Here is an 18,722-nt window from a genome sequence, read left to right on the forward strand (position 1 = left end):
TCCGCCTTTACCAAGCTCTCCTAGTTTCTCGCTCCAACAACTGCTTCAAATTCCTGTAATCACCATCATGTCTCACACATATCACCCACTTAAATTCCTCCAGGACACTCCTACAGAGACATCTTCTGGCCTGGAAGCTTCTACGTGAAGCAGTGTAATGAGGCCACACTGCAGAAAGCACCGACAATCTCACCCAGAGACTGATGAAATCCTCATTTCCAGTCTTCCTTCTCTTTGAAGATAAATGCTCCTCCTAAATTTCGGGATTCTGGTAAGTTAAAACAATGTTTCTCCAACTTTGCTTTCCCTAATACAACACAGCTGGGGATCTTGTTCAAATGCAGATTCTGATTCACAGTAGTTCTGGTGTGGGGCCTGAGATTTGGCATTTCTTTTTTTTTTTTTTTTTTTTTTTTTTTTTGACAAGCTTCCAGGTGATGCTGATGCTTGCCGGTCTATGGACTACACTTTGACTAGCAAGGAGTTAGAAGACTTACAAAGGAAGAAGGAGTTCTGAGATTAGAATTATCTCAATGAATCAGACCCCCAAGACTTGACTTTCTGCCATTTTAAAAACTACAAAATGTTAATTATTTAGTATCTGTGCCAACTTAATATCTGATTTATATAAATAATATCCTTTCATAATGGTCCATGAGAATGAAACAATGCCTTTCAACCATTAGGCATTGATAATTGTATATTCACTCCATGATCAATACTGGGCATTATACACAGGTGTTGGCCAAGTTTCCAAATATTGAGGGTGCTTAAAACCTAGTTGGCGAAAGGCTGGTAAGAAACAAAATAACTAGTACACCATGTAAAGCAAAGAAGATTATGATATTAACTGCTATAAAACAGTGATATGAGGGTGGCATATCAGCATCTGGAGGGGAAGATGTCAAACCAAACCCACTTCCTTCTATCCCCTCAGATTATGACACTGATTCTACCCGCCCTTTCTGTCAGTCACTGACAAAGGAAGCTATATATACTACAAGAAATGCCATATTCTTCAGAAAGGTAAGACGGGAAAAATGGGAAAACTACTGTTTTCAGATTGTATACAGAAAGGCAATGGAGGTACAGGGCCTGGAAAGTAAGTTCAATTGGTGGGTGTTCCAGGTGGGAAGTGCCTCCTGTGGTAGAAGGAAGGTACTGAGGGAGAGAGGAGTCTGGGGTATTTACGGGACAGAAAGAAGACCGGCCTAATAAAAGTAAACCAGAGTGAGTGCCCCACTCACCACCACCCCATTCTGAGTAGAGGAAGCATGGAAAGGATCTCCTAAGAACTTGATGACCGCCTGTGAAGAACATTAAAGAGATATTTCTTCACAGGAAGGCTGAACTGGTCTGTCTCTCAGGTCCTTTCCAATTTTTCCTCAGCTGAAGCACAAAAGTTCAATTTTCCTCTCACACATAATTCTAACCGGAATAACATGCCTTGCCTGCTGTTAAGCATGGGACGTGACTGAAGAGAATGTGGTTGTGTAAAAGACCCTATAAATTTAACAAAATGACAGCCAACCCCGCCGCATCAGGTAAATTTCTCCCGCTGCTCAGCATCCCCAGTTCTTCGAGACTGTTCTCATAGATACGTCTTATTTCCAACCATGTCATCAGTTATCTTTGTGACTCTTCTCTGAACCCTGTCCAAGTGACCCTTATCCCTCTTACATAGGCAGGCAATGAGGTGCACTTCAGGTCTTCCCTGACTACTCCATCCAAAGGAAGTCTGTTACACTCCACTGTCTATCGAAGTCCCCTCTACAAAGTACTTACGCTTCCGACCATATTTTTTCATTTTTTACTTAGGAAACATTGCAAATATATATTCAGAAGCTCATCTAGTTCAGAAGTTAATAGCAGCCCATATACCACCACCCACAATTAACAAATGTAAACATTTTTGCCACATTTGCTTTGCAATTATGTATGTGTTTGTTTATCATATCCTTGTTGTCTATTTCCTACTAGATTCTCTGTTTTATCTGGGCAGGGCCATGTCTAATTATCAACCTCTTTTATACCTATCGCTTAGCATAGAGCCTGGCATGTATGTAGCTCTCGATGTTTGTTCAATGAATAACGCATGAATCACTTATGTTCTAGAAGTAAATAATGGTGACCAATATAGACGGGTTATCAGACAAAAAACAAAGATTCCATCTTTATTTATATACAAAAAAAGGGAAATGGATCTTCATTGAAGAATGAGGGTTCAAATTTAAATGCGTGCTATAACTGGACATTACACATTAGAGTGGGTTGGCTGAGCAAGGAACAGAATTTCCTTTCCCTAGAGGCCCTTATCCCTCTTGCCCTGGGTAGCACAGGTATCCACCTAAGACACGGAGATACAAGAGATGGGCTCACAAAGTCTCTTCTAGCTTAAAGATGCCAATTAAATGACTTAAGGTGGAAAGAACAAATGAAAAGAAGATGGGAGGGAAGAAGAGAGGGAAGGAGGGAGGAAGGGAAGAAGGCCTATGCATACAGAATCCAAGACCACTAGAGATCATTTATTTTTTCTAGTTTAGGTCAGGGGCAATACAAATCATGTCCTGAAAGCTTTTGAATATCAACTCCATTTGTCTCGAATGAAACCAAGCCTAAGGCAAAAGTATATAAAAAGTGATGTCCAATGGTCAGACTTCTCCATCTCTTTCTACCTGTCCCCCCCTAACACCCAGTATCTCCATGAAAATCTTAAAGGCCTAGGTTCCTCCCAGCATGGTTCTCTACATGCTCTCAAATACCATGTATACACTTGTACCTTCTCTCCATCAAAATTAGTAGGTCTAAGTTCTACTTCTTTGTGTTCTTATTCTTTTAATGGGTCATCAAGAGGAAATATGGTTATTATTTAAAGGACTGTCCATTACTGAAAATATTACCTCCGTAACCCTTTACGGTCAATGTAGATCTCCAACTTTCTCTAATGAAAAAATTTCTTAGTCCTAAGATTGTTGCAGATTGTTTTATTTGTTGACAATTCTTCCTTGCCTCCCTGCCCTTGACATCACTCACTGTGGGCAGAGTATATCGGTGAGGTGTGCTACTTGATAGAAGAGAAATGGTTTCTCATCGGTGCCATGAAGAAACATTCATCTTACTCCACAGATAAAATATTTTACATGTGCCTTCCCTCTAAATGGCCAGCATATGTCAGCATGGAAAAGCAGTCTTATGCTCCCTGCCTGTCACTTTGCACAGCACACTCCTATACTCGGGGGCTGCACTTTGACCACACCCAGGTCTCTCTTTTAGTATTTCCTCAAGATCAGAAGGCACTACATCTGTTCTGTGAACGGAGCAGCACACAGACTGGCTTCTAGGTACAGCTTCTTTTCTTTACAAAGCCATCACCTTCTCATTCGAACATGAAACTAGTGCTCTGTAAGTCCTGCCCCCTTAGCAACTTTTCCAGTCTCATTAATAACAGTTAGCCAAAAGAAAAATCTCCTCTCTTGCAGCATGAGTTTTCAGTGATAAATGAACAAAGCATCACCAAGCACTCCTCCCTGAACAAGTGCCAAGAGCTGATTCATTCTGTGCATGACCTCAGTAGTTTCATCCAACCATAAAGTGAAATATCTGCTAGTATGTACTTGATCGGAATCGCTCTTCCCCATGCTACTCCACTGCTCTTATGCAACAGCCAACCGTGTCATTTGACAGAGGAATTCTGTCTATAACTTCTGGTTTCTCTTTAAGGATGTTTGTCTTTAGCTATCTAGCCGATTTTGCAAGTGTCTATCCAATAATATGACTCATTCTTATTTTTGCTACAAGAGTCCTTTAATGATGCTACTAGGGTTTTAGTCCCTTCCCTACCTGTAGCAATAGGATATGTTAATTTTGTAATGGAAAGCATTGTTGTGTGCTTGTCCTGGAAAACTTCAATGGTATAACAGAGAAGCCACTGTGCTTTGTTTGAAAATGACACCAAAACATCCATGGCTTCATGCCACTATTGGACAGTTTCATAACAGGCAACGACTGGGAATTAGGAGCGAATGGATGGCAAAGTCAAGGAAAAAAAAACAGCTTTAAGATAGTCATCATCATACTTCCGTTAGCACTTTTCAATTTCAGTTACTGTTTGGAGATTATCACGGATTCCCTTGTTTTTATACATACAGATTTCACATTTTATATTTGCAGCAGGATTGAGTTCTCTAAGTATGTTTATGACATTCTGAACCCCAGCATTTACATTACTATTTTAATTACTATTTTCACACTTCAAAGAACCACTCTTGAGCCACTGTTCTATTTTTGCAAAATGGGGGTATAATTTAAGACTAGCAACAACCAAAAATATGCTAGTTTAACAAATAAACAGTAAGCAAACGACAGAAAGAGTATATTAGCCAAGATGAAGTGCACTATTTGTGAAATGTAAGTCATATTGACCAGTGCAGGCTTCATAGCACAAACACAACTTTTTAATATTATGAGTTTTAAGAACACAATGGGATTTCTGCTGACATTGTAATTACTCTTCACATTGTAATATCAAGGTCCTACATGCTCTGCCACTTCTATAACACCTTTCTGATCTCATTTCCAACTCCACCCAGTCACCCCACCCCATCATGCTGATCTTCTTGCTAATCTTTGAACACATCCTTTAGGCTTTCACACTGGCTGTTCCTTGCACCTGGAAAACTCCGTATGAGTAACTTCTCTCGCCTCCTTCAAAGTCTTGGCTTAAAGTTAGGATCTCTTTCCCCAGGAAGGCTACTCAAACACATTTATCCTGTTCTACTTTCCCTTTCTTCCAAAAGCATGTACTTCCTTCTAGCATGCTATTTAAGCTACTTATTCATTTTTTTAATTATCTGTCTCTCATCCCACCCTTCCGCCCCAAGAGAATGAGAACTTCACAAGGGCAGGGATCTCTTGTTTTATTCATTGATATATCCTCAGCAACTAGATCAGACACTGACTTATGAAAGGTGCCCAATAAATAGTAGTTGAGTCAATGAACCAGTGAATAAAATGTTTTCATTGCCTTTCCTTTCTAACCACCAAACTATCTGCAGATCTTTGAGAACTAAACAGAAAGTGACAACCAACACAGATTTTGAAACAAGAATTATACTAACAGATTGGTATTCAAACTACACAAGGTCAGGAGATGATTTAAAGTTTAGACAGGCTGGATGCAGAGAGTTTAGTTCAAAAGTCAATCCATAGAAGAGATTATGAAGGCCACAATTTTCCAAATAACTAGGCCTTCTTGAATGGTTTATTTCAACCTTACAGTACACACGTCTATAGACATATGATCAATGTTTGTGTAAACAATACACACATACATGTACATGCATGCACATGCATAAAAATTTATGTTGAACATGGGATGTTCACCCATGGGTGAACTTAGTCGGGGTGGCTCAGTCGGTTAGGCGACTGACTTCAGCTCAGGTCATGATCTCATGGTTTGTGGGTTCAAGCCCCACATCAGGCTCTGTACTGGCAGCTCAAAGCCTGGAGCCTGCTTCGGATTCTGCCTCCCTCTCTCTCTGCCCCTCTGCCGCTTGCACTCAGTTTCTCTCTCTCAAATATAAATAAACATTTTTAAAAAATGTTTTAACTGTTCCCTCTGTTTAAAAAAAAATTATGTTGAACAAATCTAGAAGAAGCTAAAGACATTTTTCCATCTTATGGGTATTCTTCATAAAAAGATAATGGCTTGGGTCATAGTTAAGATGACCATACATCATCGTCTTCCTGGGACAGTCCCAGGTTATGCTTGTTGACCCAGTGCCTCTTCCAGTTATTGCTACCTTTTACTCTCAAAAGTGTCCTTGTCTGGACAAAAGAATTACATAGTCATCCAAGTTATAAAGGAGATAAATAAACCCCTTCCTATGCTGACCTCAATTTTGAAGATTTTATTGGAGTGCGTATGGAAAAGGTGACAGCCATAATTAATTCTAACACATACTGGCCAGCACTGCAAGTGAACTGTTTCAAACAGGCAATTCTTCGGCGAAGTAGATAGCAACAGTTGCAGAAGTAGATGCCACAAGCTTCAAATATCTAGGTTTGGAACCCAAACCCTTACCAGGTCACCTGCGCAATCTCAAACCCCTATGAGAACTTTCATGGGCTGAGCAGGCTCACCACATTCTTCTCTGCAAGCCCTGTTGGCCCTAGGTAAACGGGGAAGTGTTAGCTCTTCACATTCTTGAAAGACAATAATAACATAGGCTTAGAGCCATAGCAGACACTTAGCAACTTAAGGATAAACTATTTCTTTCCTGTATGTGTAAATAAATACATAATCAATTACCTCATTCTTCTATCTTCCTTGATATTTTTTTCTGTGTGCATTTTTTGTTTTTTGTTTTGTTTTGTTTTGTTTGTCTTGCTTATCTTTGCATATAATGAATAAAAGAAAAATCTGTGGTCCGGAGAGGGTGGTAAAGAAAAGTCAAGATTCCTTAACATCTAGGATGACCAAAAAATTTATCATCCCAACCAGGGCACTTTTAAACGTGCATAGGGGTGCTTTTGATAACTAAGATAGGTCAACAGGAATAAGCTAGGACTATTGCAGACAAACTAAGAGGTCTGGTCACTCTTCTAATTCCCCATTCATATTCCCATACAAAAGACATCCTGTGTATAAAGAAGCAACCTCTGTCTCTGTTAGGTCAACCAAACTTCAAATATAGTCCTCTCTCTTTCAGGTCACGCCTGGCTTTCAACAATGGAAAAGGAAAGGTTTTCACTCCATGCTCTCTCTCCCTATTAAACGCACCATGCAAAACTGGTTCCATTTTTACCCAAGGAAAAAAGCAACACACTAAAACGTGGATCCAGGCCAGGCTCATAGCAAGCCTCAGGCCTGGAGCCTCGGGTTTCTATTAAAGCAACACTTCACGAGACAGCAACCTGGTAAGAGGGTACACAGATACCAGCCAGTGATTTAAAAAGTATTTCGAGTGTTAGATCCTTTCACTGACGCTAGGGCACCCGTTGAAACTGGACAGAGCCGAAAAGCCACCTCTCCCGCAAAATACATTCATCCACAGAAAAGGTTATAGCATTTGTCCTCAACTACAGGTAACAACCTAAGTTTCTTTGCCTTTTGCTGAGATCAAGGGTGAAAAAGTCTTTGAAAAGAATAGGAAACCATGTTTTTCTCTCAAGATCACATTGCCCAAGAAAAACAGAGCCAATGCTTACTTTTATTCCATATTTCCTGTTCAGAGGGGTCAAACATTGCTCATGTTCTTCATTAAATCTAGTCCTGTCATTGATGAATATTAATTTGCTGGGATATTTTCCCTCACAATCGGAGAGGGAAGACCAGATTTATAATCTACAGCACATAAAGAGCTATAATACTGGATGGAGCAGAAAAGCTCCAGCTGGCTTATCTCAAATATTCAGAATGACTTTGATTCTTCACAGACTCCATGGTCCTTCATAAAGATTCACTGCCAAAGTCTGCTCAAAGTTGTGATAGAGGCGATGGTAAAGCAAATGTCTTGGGCTAAGTAATTACAGAAGGTAAGTACTATCCATAGCTGAGGCTCTGGGGGCAAGGGCTGTAAGACTGGGAACCACCTGCCATAGAGATGGTGGATGAATTCATGCAGATTGGACTACCATCCTTCCAGCGAGGAGACTGTATGCGAGCAAGGGGCCCTTTGTTGAAATGAACAAGAGCTAAGAAAGTTATGACTGTTTTCTCCCCAAAGGTGGTATGGTAATCTTAAATGCAAAGACATCTTTGCTAATGTAACTGTTTAAACTGCTTCACATAACCACAAATGAGACCAAAATGTGCCAAACAAATAATCAAAACAAACAATGATGACTTTTTAAATGCTCAAAGAAAGAAGAAATTAACTGGTTAGGAGATCAAATGGTAAGGTTATAATGTCTCCTTTGGGAGATCAAAATTACATCTTCCCCACCCTCCACAGCACCCTACCCCTCCTCCCAACAGTGAAGTGGATAGTTTCTGAAAAATACAATGACCCTTTATGCCGGGCTTCTCTTGTCTGCTAAGGATGCCATCTGTCTCCCACACTATATAAACAATCCCTGCAGGAATCTTCTGATGACCAAACAGATTAGCAAGCTCCAGATTTTCACACCATTAATAATATCCCCATCCAGATTAGGCCTCTTGCTTTAATAATGCCAAAGATAAGCCATATAACTGATTTCTCTGTATAGGTAATGTGAGTGTCATGTTAAAGATAACCTCTCAGAGGGTACAGCCATCTGTTGGGAGGAGGGGGGTGGGGAAAGCTCTCTCTAGGCAACCAAGAAATGAGCCCTTGAGGGAAAAGGAGAAACAGTAAAATGAAAATCATACTGGTAAGACAAACGAATACATGAAATTTCACCAGGTCTAATGGAAGACTCTACTAATTGCATAAAAATCTTTTTCTTCTAAAAGACAAAGTACAGAAAACTGCGCAAGAAAAGACAAGTTTCACCCTTTGACAAAGGTGTACGTACAGCGAGAATTCAGAGTTTCCTTGACTCTGGGGCAGTGAGAGCAGAAACATACCAGGAAGGCTAAAGCCTCCCAGGAAGTTTGCCTACCGTCCACCTCTATCTATGATGATCGCCGATGCTTGCCTTCTCGAACTTTAACATCGATCCCCTGTAACTCTGTGAGCTCTCAGTATTGTCTCCAAAGACTTCCAACTCTTAGAGAAATAAGCATGCCTGTAAAGATGTTCCTAAAGTTGGTAATCATAAAGGAAAAACACTTGAGCACTGCAAAGGGAGGAAAAGACAGGCATGGAAGAGCCAGACCTCTGCAGTTGCACGTCCTCGGAAACGACTACGTCTAAATCTGCAGCCCCAGTTTTCTCCAGGCCCCAAGCTCCAGCAGAGGATGTCCACAAACCATTCCTAACCGAAAAGAAATGAAGCCCCCTCTCCCTCAAATGATGCCCAAACGGACCCAAAAGTCTCAGCTCCCTCGGATAATCAAAGCAAAAAACACGTCCCGGTGTCTCTCACCCGCATTTCAAGGTAGCGGAAGCCAAAATGTCAAATGAATGACCGCGCCGGAGCGCGAGGGAGGAAAACAAAGGCACCTCCCGCTAGCCGGTACCTGCGGCGCCAGGGCCCGGCGCCGGCCGCACACTCACCTGGGGCTCGGCGCCGCCGAGGGCTGCGGGTGGGAACGGGGCCGCGGGGCGGGAGGGCGCCCCCGCAGTCGACCAGACCGGCGGCCCCGGCGCCCTCCGGCCGGTCCGTGCGCGCCGCGGGGAAAGCAGGCGGCCGGGGGCGCCGCCGCGCGTCGCATGCAGCTCCCCACTGCGGCGGACGCTGCCAAGGGGCCCAGGGACCCTGCGCTGCCGTCTCCGACCCCGCGACCCGAGGCGGCGACGGGAGAGACGCGGCGCAAGAGCAGAGCGCGTCCAGTGCGCCCCTCAGCGACTCTTCCCGCCGCCCTCCGCAGCGGGCTGGGTCTCCGCTCGCCTTTGTGCTGGCATCTTCCTTCGCTCCCAGCGACACTCGGAGCTCCTCTGGCGGCTCCGCGCCGCCGCCCACCCCCGGGTTACGCCGCGCCCCCCGCGCGACCCGCCGATTGTGTCGAGTCAGCACCCGCGGCGGCGGGGACGCGCGAAGCCATGTCTCCCGCCCGCGCTCCAGAGGGCGCCGGGGGTCCGGGCGCCGCGAGGAGGTTTCCGGCCGAGTTCGGCGACCCCGGCGGGGCGCGGCGCGTGCCCGAGCGGCTCCGCAGCGTCCGGCTCCCCGGCGCTCGCTCTCCTGGCGTCGCCCGCGAGCAGTGCGCCGGCCCGCCTGGATCTCCCCTCTCGCCGCTACCCGCCGCCTGGCCCGGCCTCCCTCCCGCCGCCACCTTCCTCCTGCCGGGCTAGCCCGGGCGCCCGCCCCAACCAACCCCTGCGCCCCGGCCCTCGGAGAGCGCAGGGCCGGCCCGCTCACCTCCGGCGGCGCCGGCGCCCCTCCCGTTAGACGCCTGGGCAGCATCTGCCCGCACCTTCCTGCGGGGCGCTTGGCTGGGGGCTTCCTGCACGTCGGGGACCGGGGAAAGGGAGTCGGGGGGCAGGGGGAAGGACGGGAGGGACAGCCAGACCTTGGCCAGCTGGACCTCCTGAGGAAGGTGCGGGAGAGTGGGGCGGGTACAGCCGGGCGGAAGACGAATCCCGAGGCTGCGGAGGATCCGGAGCTTCTCTCCTGCGACGCCGAAGGACACGAGAGTTCTGAGAGGCGCCGTGGAGGAAGGAGACCCTCTGAGGTCATGCGAGCAGGTCTCTGCCCAAATCCCACCGAAAAGCTGAATGGAGGAGTGTCATGCCTCGGTTTCCCCAACTGCAAGGGCAAGACGGTAATACTCATGTCACTTACACGGGGTGTGGTCATAATAAAAATGGATTATTGAAAGTGCTTCGGGGTACTTTGCCTAAAGAGGGCACTAAATTAAAAAATTACTGCATTAATAGCTTCAGCTTTCCATTTACTTCTTCTGTAGCATCTTCATTGACTCTCAGTCCCACTTGGAGGAAAGAGTAAAAACGCCAAAATGTAAGGATCTTGCCCCCTATGCATGATATCTATCCATATGTGGGAAAGATTTACTTGATTTTACAGTTTAACAACTATAGCCCTATAGAGGAAGTCCCCAAACATTGTCCCCTCCCCTAAATAATGGATATCCATTATTTTGGAATTTTTGAGTGTGTGCTCTCAGTATTATCCATCTTCCCCACCCTTCTCTGTTAAAAGAAAAAAAATTTTTTACCCCCTTTGGGAACTACCCCTCCCTCTTGCCCAGGAGTCTTAATGGTTCTGGATGGTTACACCTCCCATCCTCACTCCCCAGAACTGCCAGTCATCATAGTCCAGACCACAGAGATTGGTTCTGAGATGGGTATCTTGGTCGGAGAACTCCATCTGGGGCTTTTGCTGAATCAGTTCAGAACAAGAAGCCTTTTAAACGAGGACAACTAATAAGGCAGTGATAACAGGTACCACTAATGCAGGTGAAGGAAGCCAACTTCAAGGGAAGGAATGCTGAGAGAGGATAATGCCTTTTGAGCCTTAGGAGGCAAATATGTCTGAATGAACGCTACCCCTGAAGCCAATAAATCCCCTTCCTCTTTATTTCCTTAGACCAGTTTCAATTGTGTTCTGTTACCTGTCATAGAAAAGCCCTGACTCATTATTCCCAGACATCTGTCCATTGCTAAGCTATTCCACAGAATTGAGGAACCCCCCTCCCTCAAAAAGGGCAAGAAAAAAAAAAAAAAGCTTGTTTTTGTTCCTACTAGAAGAATCAGGATCCGTAGAGATCCCACATGATATTCTGTTTCTACAACTTGCTTTAGTCCCATCAACTCCATACCTCCAACCTTTAACCTCCTGTATTAAGTATGTTAGAATCTTGCCTTAAATAAAAAAGCATAAAAATAAATAACACTAAAATGAATCTCTATTGCTGCCCTTAGGTTTAAAGAAAAAATTTTTTTTCCTCTTACTTTAAAAGTAGCCCCATCTAATCTTTAAAATTTTCCATTTATCAAGCATTAAACCTGAGGCTAAGGTGTCAAATAAAATTAATAGCAAAGTCATCCTAGAATCTCAGACTTGTAAAAGTGTGTAAGGGTTAGGTTATTTCATACTGAAACCGCCCCCCCATCCCCTATCACCGCCACTACCTAATTTGAGTCTCCCCTTCACAGAATCCGTGACAGGTTCTCACGTAGCCTCTCCTTAAACCATTCCTATAAAGAAAACTCGTATTTCACAAGCTGATCAAATCTATGTTGAAACTGGCCTAACCCTAGAAAGTGATTCCTAATATTGAGTCATAATACTTCTTTTACCTCACAGGACTCCAAGAACTGAGGACAGACTTGTACACTACTTGAATTGTGTCTCCCAAGATCTTTGCATGGACTCTAACTGCTGATTATATGAGTGTCCTGACTCTTCATCATCCTAGGTTACCTCCTTTCTATGAATGTGCTCAAGTTTGTGAACACTGCCTCTGAAGTGTAGTGTCCAAAGCTGAACCCAAAGGCAGATTCCAAGAAACTGAAACATCAAGCCCCTTCTAACACCACAGGCGGAATCCTAGCAATATGTTCCCATGGTCTTAGATTTCTGTAAAGGTTTAAACAGTAAAATATTTTACTCTCAAGAGCCTGCTGTATCCTTTCATCTAACTTCCATTCTGTCATAATTTCCCTTCTGTCTGGAAGCATTATGGTGGTCGTGGACATTTGGGGACCTGGCTAAGGGAAAATTGACTTTGTAAGTGGAATAAATGTATGTAGTTCATGGGCATCACAGCCTATAGTAACAGTGACATCTATTCCAGCAGCTCAAAGGCCTACAGTTATCTGACCACAGGTTATTATGACACAAAGGTGGAGGGCCAGACACCTTATCAGCAGATGAATATGTCCTTCAGGATCCAGCATGTAAGTATACAGGTAACGGGGTAGACAATATTTGGAATACATGGACCCAGAACTGGAATGTGGAAAATCCCCCCACACCTTAATATATGGGAAAGAAGTTTGGTAGAGATTTTTCCATATTTGACGATAATCTTAAAAATGTATATAACTTTTCCAATAATGAACTGTAGACTGGAAAGAAACTCTTCTAAAGTATCAATAATAAAAAGAAATTTCAATCAACTACGCTAATGGAAAGACTGAAATAGCTATTAATGCTATAGAACAAAATGTGACAGAATCATTTTTACATGAAGAAAAAAACAGTATACAGCCAAAATGTAGGGAAAAGTATTGTAAAAGTATATTAGGCAATTAATTTTTTTAATAATTGTATTTGTTTATATTTGATGATGTCTGATACTTGTGAATTTAATTTGTAATCTGTTGTGATTTTTAATTCCAAATAAATATTTAAAAAAATATCTAAACTGTGTATTCTTTTCGTGTGTGTGTATGTGTGTGTATTCTTAAAGAAGGTTCTGAGCTGTATTATCTTCAGACTCCAAAAAACATGGACCTCTCCCCTATTGAAACAGATACTCTAAACGCGGCCTAATCAGTATAGCATTCATGGGGTGGGAGCTTCCACAGAAATGACTAAATACAATAATGTTTTGAGACGTCCATTCCTGTCGTATTTTATCTATCAACCATTAGAAGGGAATAAGTGGTGAATTACAATTAGGGCATTTGGGGTCTGACATAAGGGTACTCATGTGAATGCCAAAATGGAACTTAAATGTATTCCAACTTTTCTGTATTTTTAAAGAAAGTTTACCAAACCTAACTGCCTCATTATTTTCATAGTGGCTATGATTTATTTACTGTGCTGTAATTCAGTGATGTCGTTAGGTACTATGTAGGTATATAACAGGTTTTTGGCCTCTACACCAAATGACCTTAGACCATTATAGTTTTCTTGTTGTTGTTGTACTTAAAAAGTAACCTTCTTCTTGGAACCCCATATTTTTCCTATCACCTTTTCTTTTATTGATAATCATATCTCATTCTTAAGTTCCTGCTTATGTCTTGCATGGAATCTATACTCTAGATCTATATTCTCATTAGAACTTTGTCTAGAATGGCTTGTGGAAAGGAGGAGGGTCAGTGAATAATGTACTTGAGCTTTAGTGCCTACATTTTGTGGCATCTATTTTGGTTGCTTGGAATCTTTTCTCATTTTCTTCCAATTTCTCACCCATTATCAGTGGTGAAAAGCTCTGGATTCTCCCATTCATATATTCCTTATGTAAATATTTAATAACCACTTACTGTGAGCCAGGTACTCTTCTAAGTGTTGAGGATATAAAAGTGAGGGGCAGAGACAAAAATCACTGCCTTTGTGAAGCTTATATTCTAATAGGATAGGGAATGAGAGGTCAAATAAGATACAGCAGAAAGTGTGAGTGTTTACAATATCCATATGTTCCTCTACATTTTCCATTCTCCTTTGTACTTAGGATAGCCATGTGATCACTTCCGGCAAATATTTAAGGAGCAATGATGGGTGTCACTTCTACCTCAAGATTAAGAATCTAATGTGACTTCTCTTATTCTCTTCACCTTTACTGAGACCACAGAGGCTATATATTGCAATGGTGTCATCCCAAGATAGGAGGAGACTGGATCCCTGAACCATCACTTGGAGGAAAGCTGACTAACTGATATGAGACTGTGATGTGAGCAAGAAATAAAGTGCTATGATAATTAGATGTGGGGTTATTTGTTACATGAGCCAGCATTAATGATCCTGACTACAACAGAAACTGGTATTTTGAAGTAGGGTATTGCTATAATTAAAACCTAAAATATGTGTCATTTACTTAGGAGTTCAGTAGCAAGCAACAAGGAAACTAACATTAGAAGCTAGAAATATGGTTATAATGATATGCAGGGGAAAAACAATAAAATGCTGCTATAATAACTAAAATTTATCTTGTGCCACTGAGTCCGCAGCTCTAAGTAAATTGATTAGAAGAAACAACTAGTCAGTGATGGAAACCATTGGTTGGTAGTGAATGGGAGAAGAGATTTGTAAATCATATATCCAATAGGGGTTAATACCCAAAATACATGAAGAACTCATCCCACTCAATAACAAAACAAACAAGCAAACAAATCTGATTAAAAGATAGGTAGAAGACCTGAATAGACATTTTTCCAAAGAAGACATGCTGATGATAAATACACACGTGAAAAGATGTTCAGCATCACTAATTATTGGAAAAACGCAAATCAAAACTGCAACGAGATATCACCTCATGCCTGTCAGAATGGCTATTACAAAAAAGGAATAACTATTGGAGAGTTGTGGAGAAAAGGGAACCTTCAAGCATTGTTGGTGGGAATGTAAATTGTTGCAACCATGGTGGAAAACAGTATGAAGATTCCTCAAAAAAAACAAAAATAGATCATATGATGCAGCAAATCCACTTCTGGGTATCTATGCAAAGATAGAAATGAGAACACTAATTCAAATAGAAATGTGTACCCCTATGTTAATTGCAACATTGTTTATAATGACTGAGAAATGGAAGCAATCTAGGTGTCCATCAATGGAAGAATGAATAAAAAAGCTATGCATACACACAATGGAATACTACTTAGCCATAAAAAGGAACAAAATCTTGCCATTTATGACAGCATGGATGGACTTTGAGGACATTATGCTAAATGAAAAAAGTCTGACAAAGACAAATATCACATGATTTCACTTATATGTGGAACCTAAAAACCAAACCAAAACAAACAAAACCCAGACTTATAAAACAGAGAATAGATTGGTGATTGCCTTAGAAGGGAGAGAGTTGGTGGGTGAGCAAAATGGGTGAAGGAAATCAAGTACACACTTCCAGTTATAAAACAAATAAGTCACAGGCATGTAATGAACAGCATGGAGAATATAGTCAACAATGCCGTATTAACTTCGTATGGTGACAGATAGTCACTAGACATTGTGATGATCATTTCACAATGTATACAAATACTGAATCACTTTATTATACACACGAAACTAATATGATATTGTACGTCAAGTATACCACAATATAAAAAAAGAAGCTATTGGTAGCACATGGCAAAGTATCACAATAAGTAGATGATTTAGGAAATAAGTCACCAGTTTTCAAAAATAAATGAAAGAGAATACACGGAGTCTAGATATTTGGGTCTTTGCAAAGGTAGAAAGGCTGACTGCTTTAGATCCCAAGCAGTAAAAATGGGATTTATAAAGACTCTGAGAGACAAAAGCTCAGTAAAACTCAGCCAGTGAAAAGATCAAATTTGAGGGTATGGTCAGAGAGCTTCAAGGTTACCATGTAGTTGAGAGAGATTTAAAACTTATGTTTCAAAAAACACTTTGAGTCAGTTACTGGAACATACAACTGATTGGATGCAAAAAAGAAAAATCACAAATTAGTTTATTTTAGAGAAAATTATATTACCAAAGAAACCACGAGCCCAGACAAAAAATTATTTGTCAGTCCAAGACTTATAATTTTCCATGTGCAAGGAGCAGACTTTGAATGTTGTATACTCTCCCCAAGGAGATCTCACATAATGTTTCTCATTTCATATGTGGCCAGGCAAGATAATGGGGAAGGAAGAACCTCACAGAGGTGGAAGGGAAAAGGATGAGGGTGGAGAGAAACAATGGACGAGGGAGGTCCTCTCCAAGGGCAAAACCAGAATTTAATCATGAAACTTAGCAAACTGCCAGGCCAGGGATATATAACAATACCTACCCATAGGATTTCAGAGTTACTCTGGACAAGTCTGTTGCATATCTTCCATTATTTTCTTTTCTGAATGTGGTATCTATTATGGGTGTCCATCATTATATTTTGGACTTCATAGGAGGTAGATATCTTGTCCTGTTACATCATAAGTTGTTACTACACCGTAAAGCACCACATCTGGACTTGATAGAGAGGACTATACATCAAAGATCTTGAATTTAGAACCAGAAAAAAAAATGACTATATTGTTTTCCTTAGGGAGAAAATGAGTGTTTTTTAAATACAGGAATATATTAGTTTTCTATTGTTGCATAACCAATTACCACAAATTCAGTGGCTTAACACACAACACATTATTTCATAGTTTCTGTGGGTGGAAAATGTGGGCAGAGCTCAATGGGGACCTCTGCTTAGGGTCTCATAAGGCTACAATCAAAACGTCTGCCAACTGTATTCACATCGAAATGCTTGACTAGGAAAAAAAACCCACTCCACCAATGTGTTGGCAGAATTCATCTCCTTATGGCTCTAGAACTAATGGCATCTTGTTTCTTCAAAGCCAGTAGGAGAATCTATCTTTCCAGTCTTCTAAGACAGAGTCTTATATAACGTAACTTAATCAAGAGACCAATGTTTTATCACTTTTGCCATATTTTATTGCTTAGAAACAAGTCACAGACCTCACCCACATTCAAGTAAAGGGATTTACAAAGACATGATTCACTGGGGGATTAGTTCATTGTCTGTCACAGGTGAAAGTGGGACAACTGGATAACTGATGAACAGAAGACAAATATATTGGTTTTTACCAATCACTTTGTGCTTCTCTATTTTTCCCAGCATGCTCTATGGTTATGTGGCCATGTGACTAGTTCTATCCAATGAAATGTGAGCACAACCAAAGTGGGTCATTTCTAGATTGATGCAATTGCCCTTTAGTTGGTGCCAGGGCAGCCTGTGAGGCAAGCTCCTCACTAAACCTTAAATATGAATTGAAGAAGATTCTGGGAAGATAGTGGAGTAGGAAGCACCAGGAATCTGTTTCCACTTAGACAATAATTGCACTCTCAGAATCTGTCTGAGGTAACTATTTTAGAACTCTGGGGTCTGTTGCAGGCTTGCAACGTCAGGGGAATACTTGTATGGTAAACTGTGGTTAATTTGGGTCAATTTCAGTTCTTATTACAGTAGCAGCTACCCATCCCCCATCCTCAACCACATGGCAGGCAGCTCTGTACATGGTCCTTGAGCAACTTGCACACAGCTTTTGGGAGGCAGGGTGGGCAAAAAGGACCCTGTCCTCCAAATATCTGGGATCTGTGCTCTGATCACTGATTGCTGCTTCTGATCACAGAGGTAAAGACAAAAAAAGCAGGTAACCATTCTTGTCGCACCTAACCCCCTTGATACTAAACCCTCCCTCTCTGGCTGAAGGGACTTCTAAGGGATTTAAAGAGATGGTACCCTTTCTCCCCCTTTATTTTTTCACTTTTTACCCTTCTGAGAGCCAGACATTAAAGATTAAGACTTTCAAAAGTTACTGTATATACATGAAAAATTTGAAACTGACCATATATTCCCAGGGAAAGGGTCACCTGAGGAGGCGTTAAGTTTACAACTCAGGCTCGTCCTTGGTACAGAGATAGAGTACAACTTAAAAAGAAAAATAACAAAAAACATCAAACCTTGGGGAAGTGGGAGAATCTGGTTGACAGTTACCACATTATTAGAAAAGACAAGGGAAATTATTGAGTCTGGGGAACAGAAAACAAAAAAGACTTAAAACTGTTAACAGTGCCTAAGCAGCTAATAGGACACCCCCAAGCAGACCAAAATATGCACCATGGGAGTCCTAGAAGGGGAAGAGAGAGAAGGGACAGAAAGAATGTCTGAGGAAATAATGGCTGAAAAATTCCGAAATTTGATGAAACACACGAATATAAACATCCAAGAAGCCCAACAAACTCCAAGCAAGATCAACTCAGAGACCCATTATAATCAAAGTATCAAAAGACAAAGACAATCTTGAAAGCATCAAAAGAGAAGCAAATCATCACATACAAGGGATCCTCACATTAATCTAAGATTATCAGCAGATTTCAATTTCTCATCAGAGATTTTAGAGGCCAGTAGACAGTGGGCTGATATGTTCAAAGTGCTAAAAGAAAAAAAATTCAACCAAGAATCCCATATCTGACAAAACTGTCCTTCAAGAGTGAGGGAAAAATTAAGACATTCCCAGATAAACAAAACTTGAGGGAGTCCATGACCACTAGACCTGCCCTGCAAGAAAAGCTCAAAGGAGTCCTACAAGGTGAAATGAAAGGATACTGGACATATAACTTGAAGTCATATGGAGAAATAAAGATCTCAATAAAGAAAAATACACAGGTAATTATGAAAGCTAGTATTATTGTAACAATGATTTGTTACTGCACTTTTTGTTTTCCCCATGATTTAAAAGATTAATGCATTTAAAGAAAATATCATTAATGCA

General features: G+C 41.6%; 2 protein-coding genes across 12 annotated transcripts in view; one reads left to right on the forward strand and one right to left on the reverse strand.

Moving 5' to 3' along the window:
- The window catches only part of HECW2 (HECT, C2 and WW domain containing E3 ubiquitin protein ligase 2), a 369,305-nt gene extending 359,081 nt beyond the window's left edge, over positions 1 to 10,224 (reverse strand). Inside the window, exon 1 of one of the 3 annotated variants that reach the window (XM_027054227.2) lies at positions 10,097 to 10,224. The gene's annotated coding sequence lies outside the window, so the exon portion shown is untranslated. The other 2 variants (XM_027054211.2, XM_027054201.2) reach the window with 2 other exon arrangements.
- Positions 7,744 to 14,198, forward strand: LOC128314097 (translation initiation factor IF-2-like). 9 transcript variants are annotated; one of them, XM_053215481.1, is made up of 4 exons: positions 7,744 to 10,348; positions 10,493 to 10,545; positions 11,854 to 12,446; positions 13,949 to 14,198. In XM_053215481.1, exons 1-2 carry the CDS (start codon positions 9,047 to 9,049, stop codon positions 10,502 to 10,504), a joined length of 1,314 nt encoding a protein of 437 aa, XP_053071456.1. In that variant the 5' UTR covers positions 7,744 to 9,046; the 3' UTR covers positions 10,505 to 10,545; positions 11,854 to 12,446; positions 13,949 to 14,198. The 9 variants fall into 9 exon arrangements, with proteins under 9 accessions (XP_053071456.1, XP_053071455.1, XP_053071457.1 ...); XM_053215482.1 differs by having other exon boundaries at positions 7,745 to 10,348; positions 12,344 to 12,446; XM_053215480.1 differs by lacking the exon at positions 10,493 to 10,545.
- The last annotated feature ends 4,524 nt before the right edge of the window (positions 14,199 to 18,722 follow it).

The sequence above is a fragment of the Acinonyx jubatus genome, chromosome C1, assembly GCF_027475565.1.
Source record: "Acinonyx jubatus isolate Ajub_Pintada_27869175 chromosome C1, VMU_Ajub_asm_v1.0, whole genome shotgun sequence".
Classification (NCBI taxonomy): Eukaryota; Metazoa; Chordata; class Mammalia; order Carnivora; family Felidae; genus Acinonyx; species Acinonyx jubatus.

What these genes read in the sequence shown, in the direction of transcription:
- LOC128314097 (XM_053215474.1), top strand. Translation starts at nt 9,047, where the DNA reads ATGAATGACCGCGCCGGAGCGCGAGGGAGGAAAACAAAGGCACCTCCC.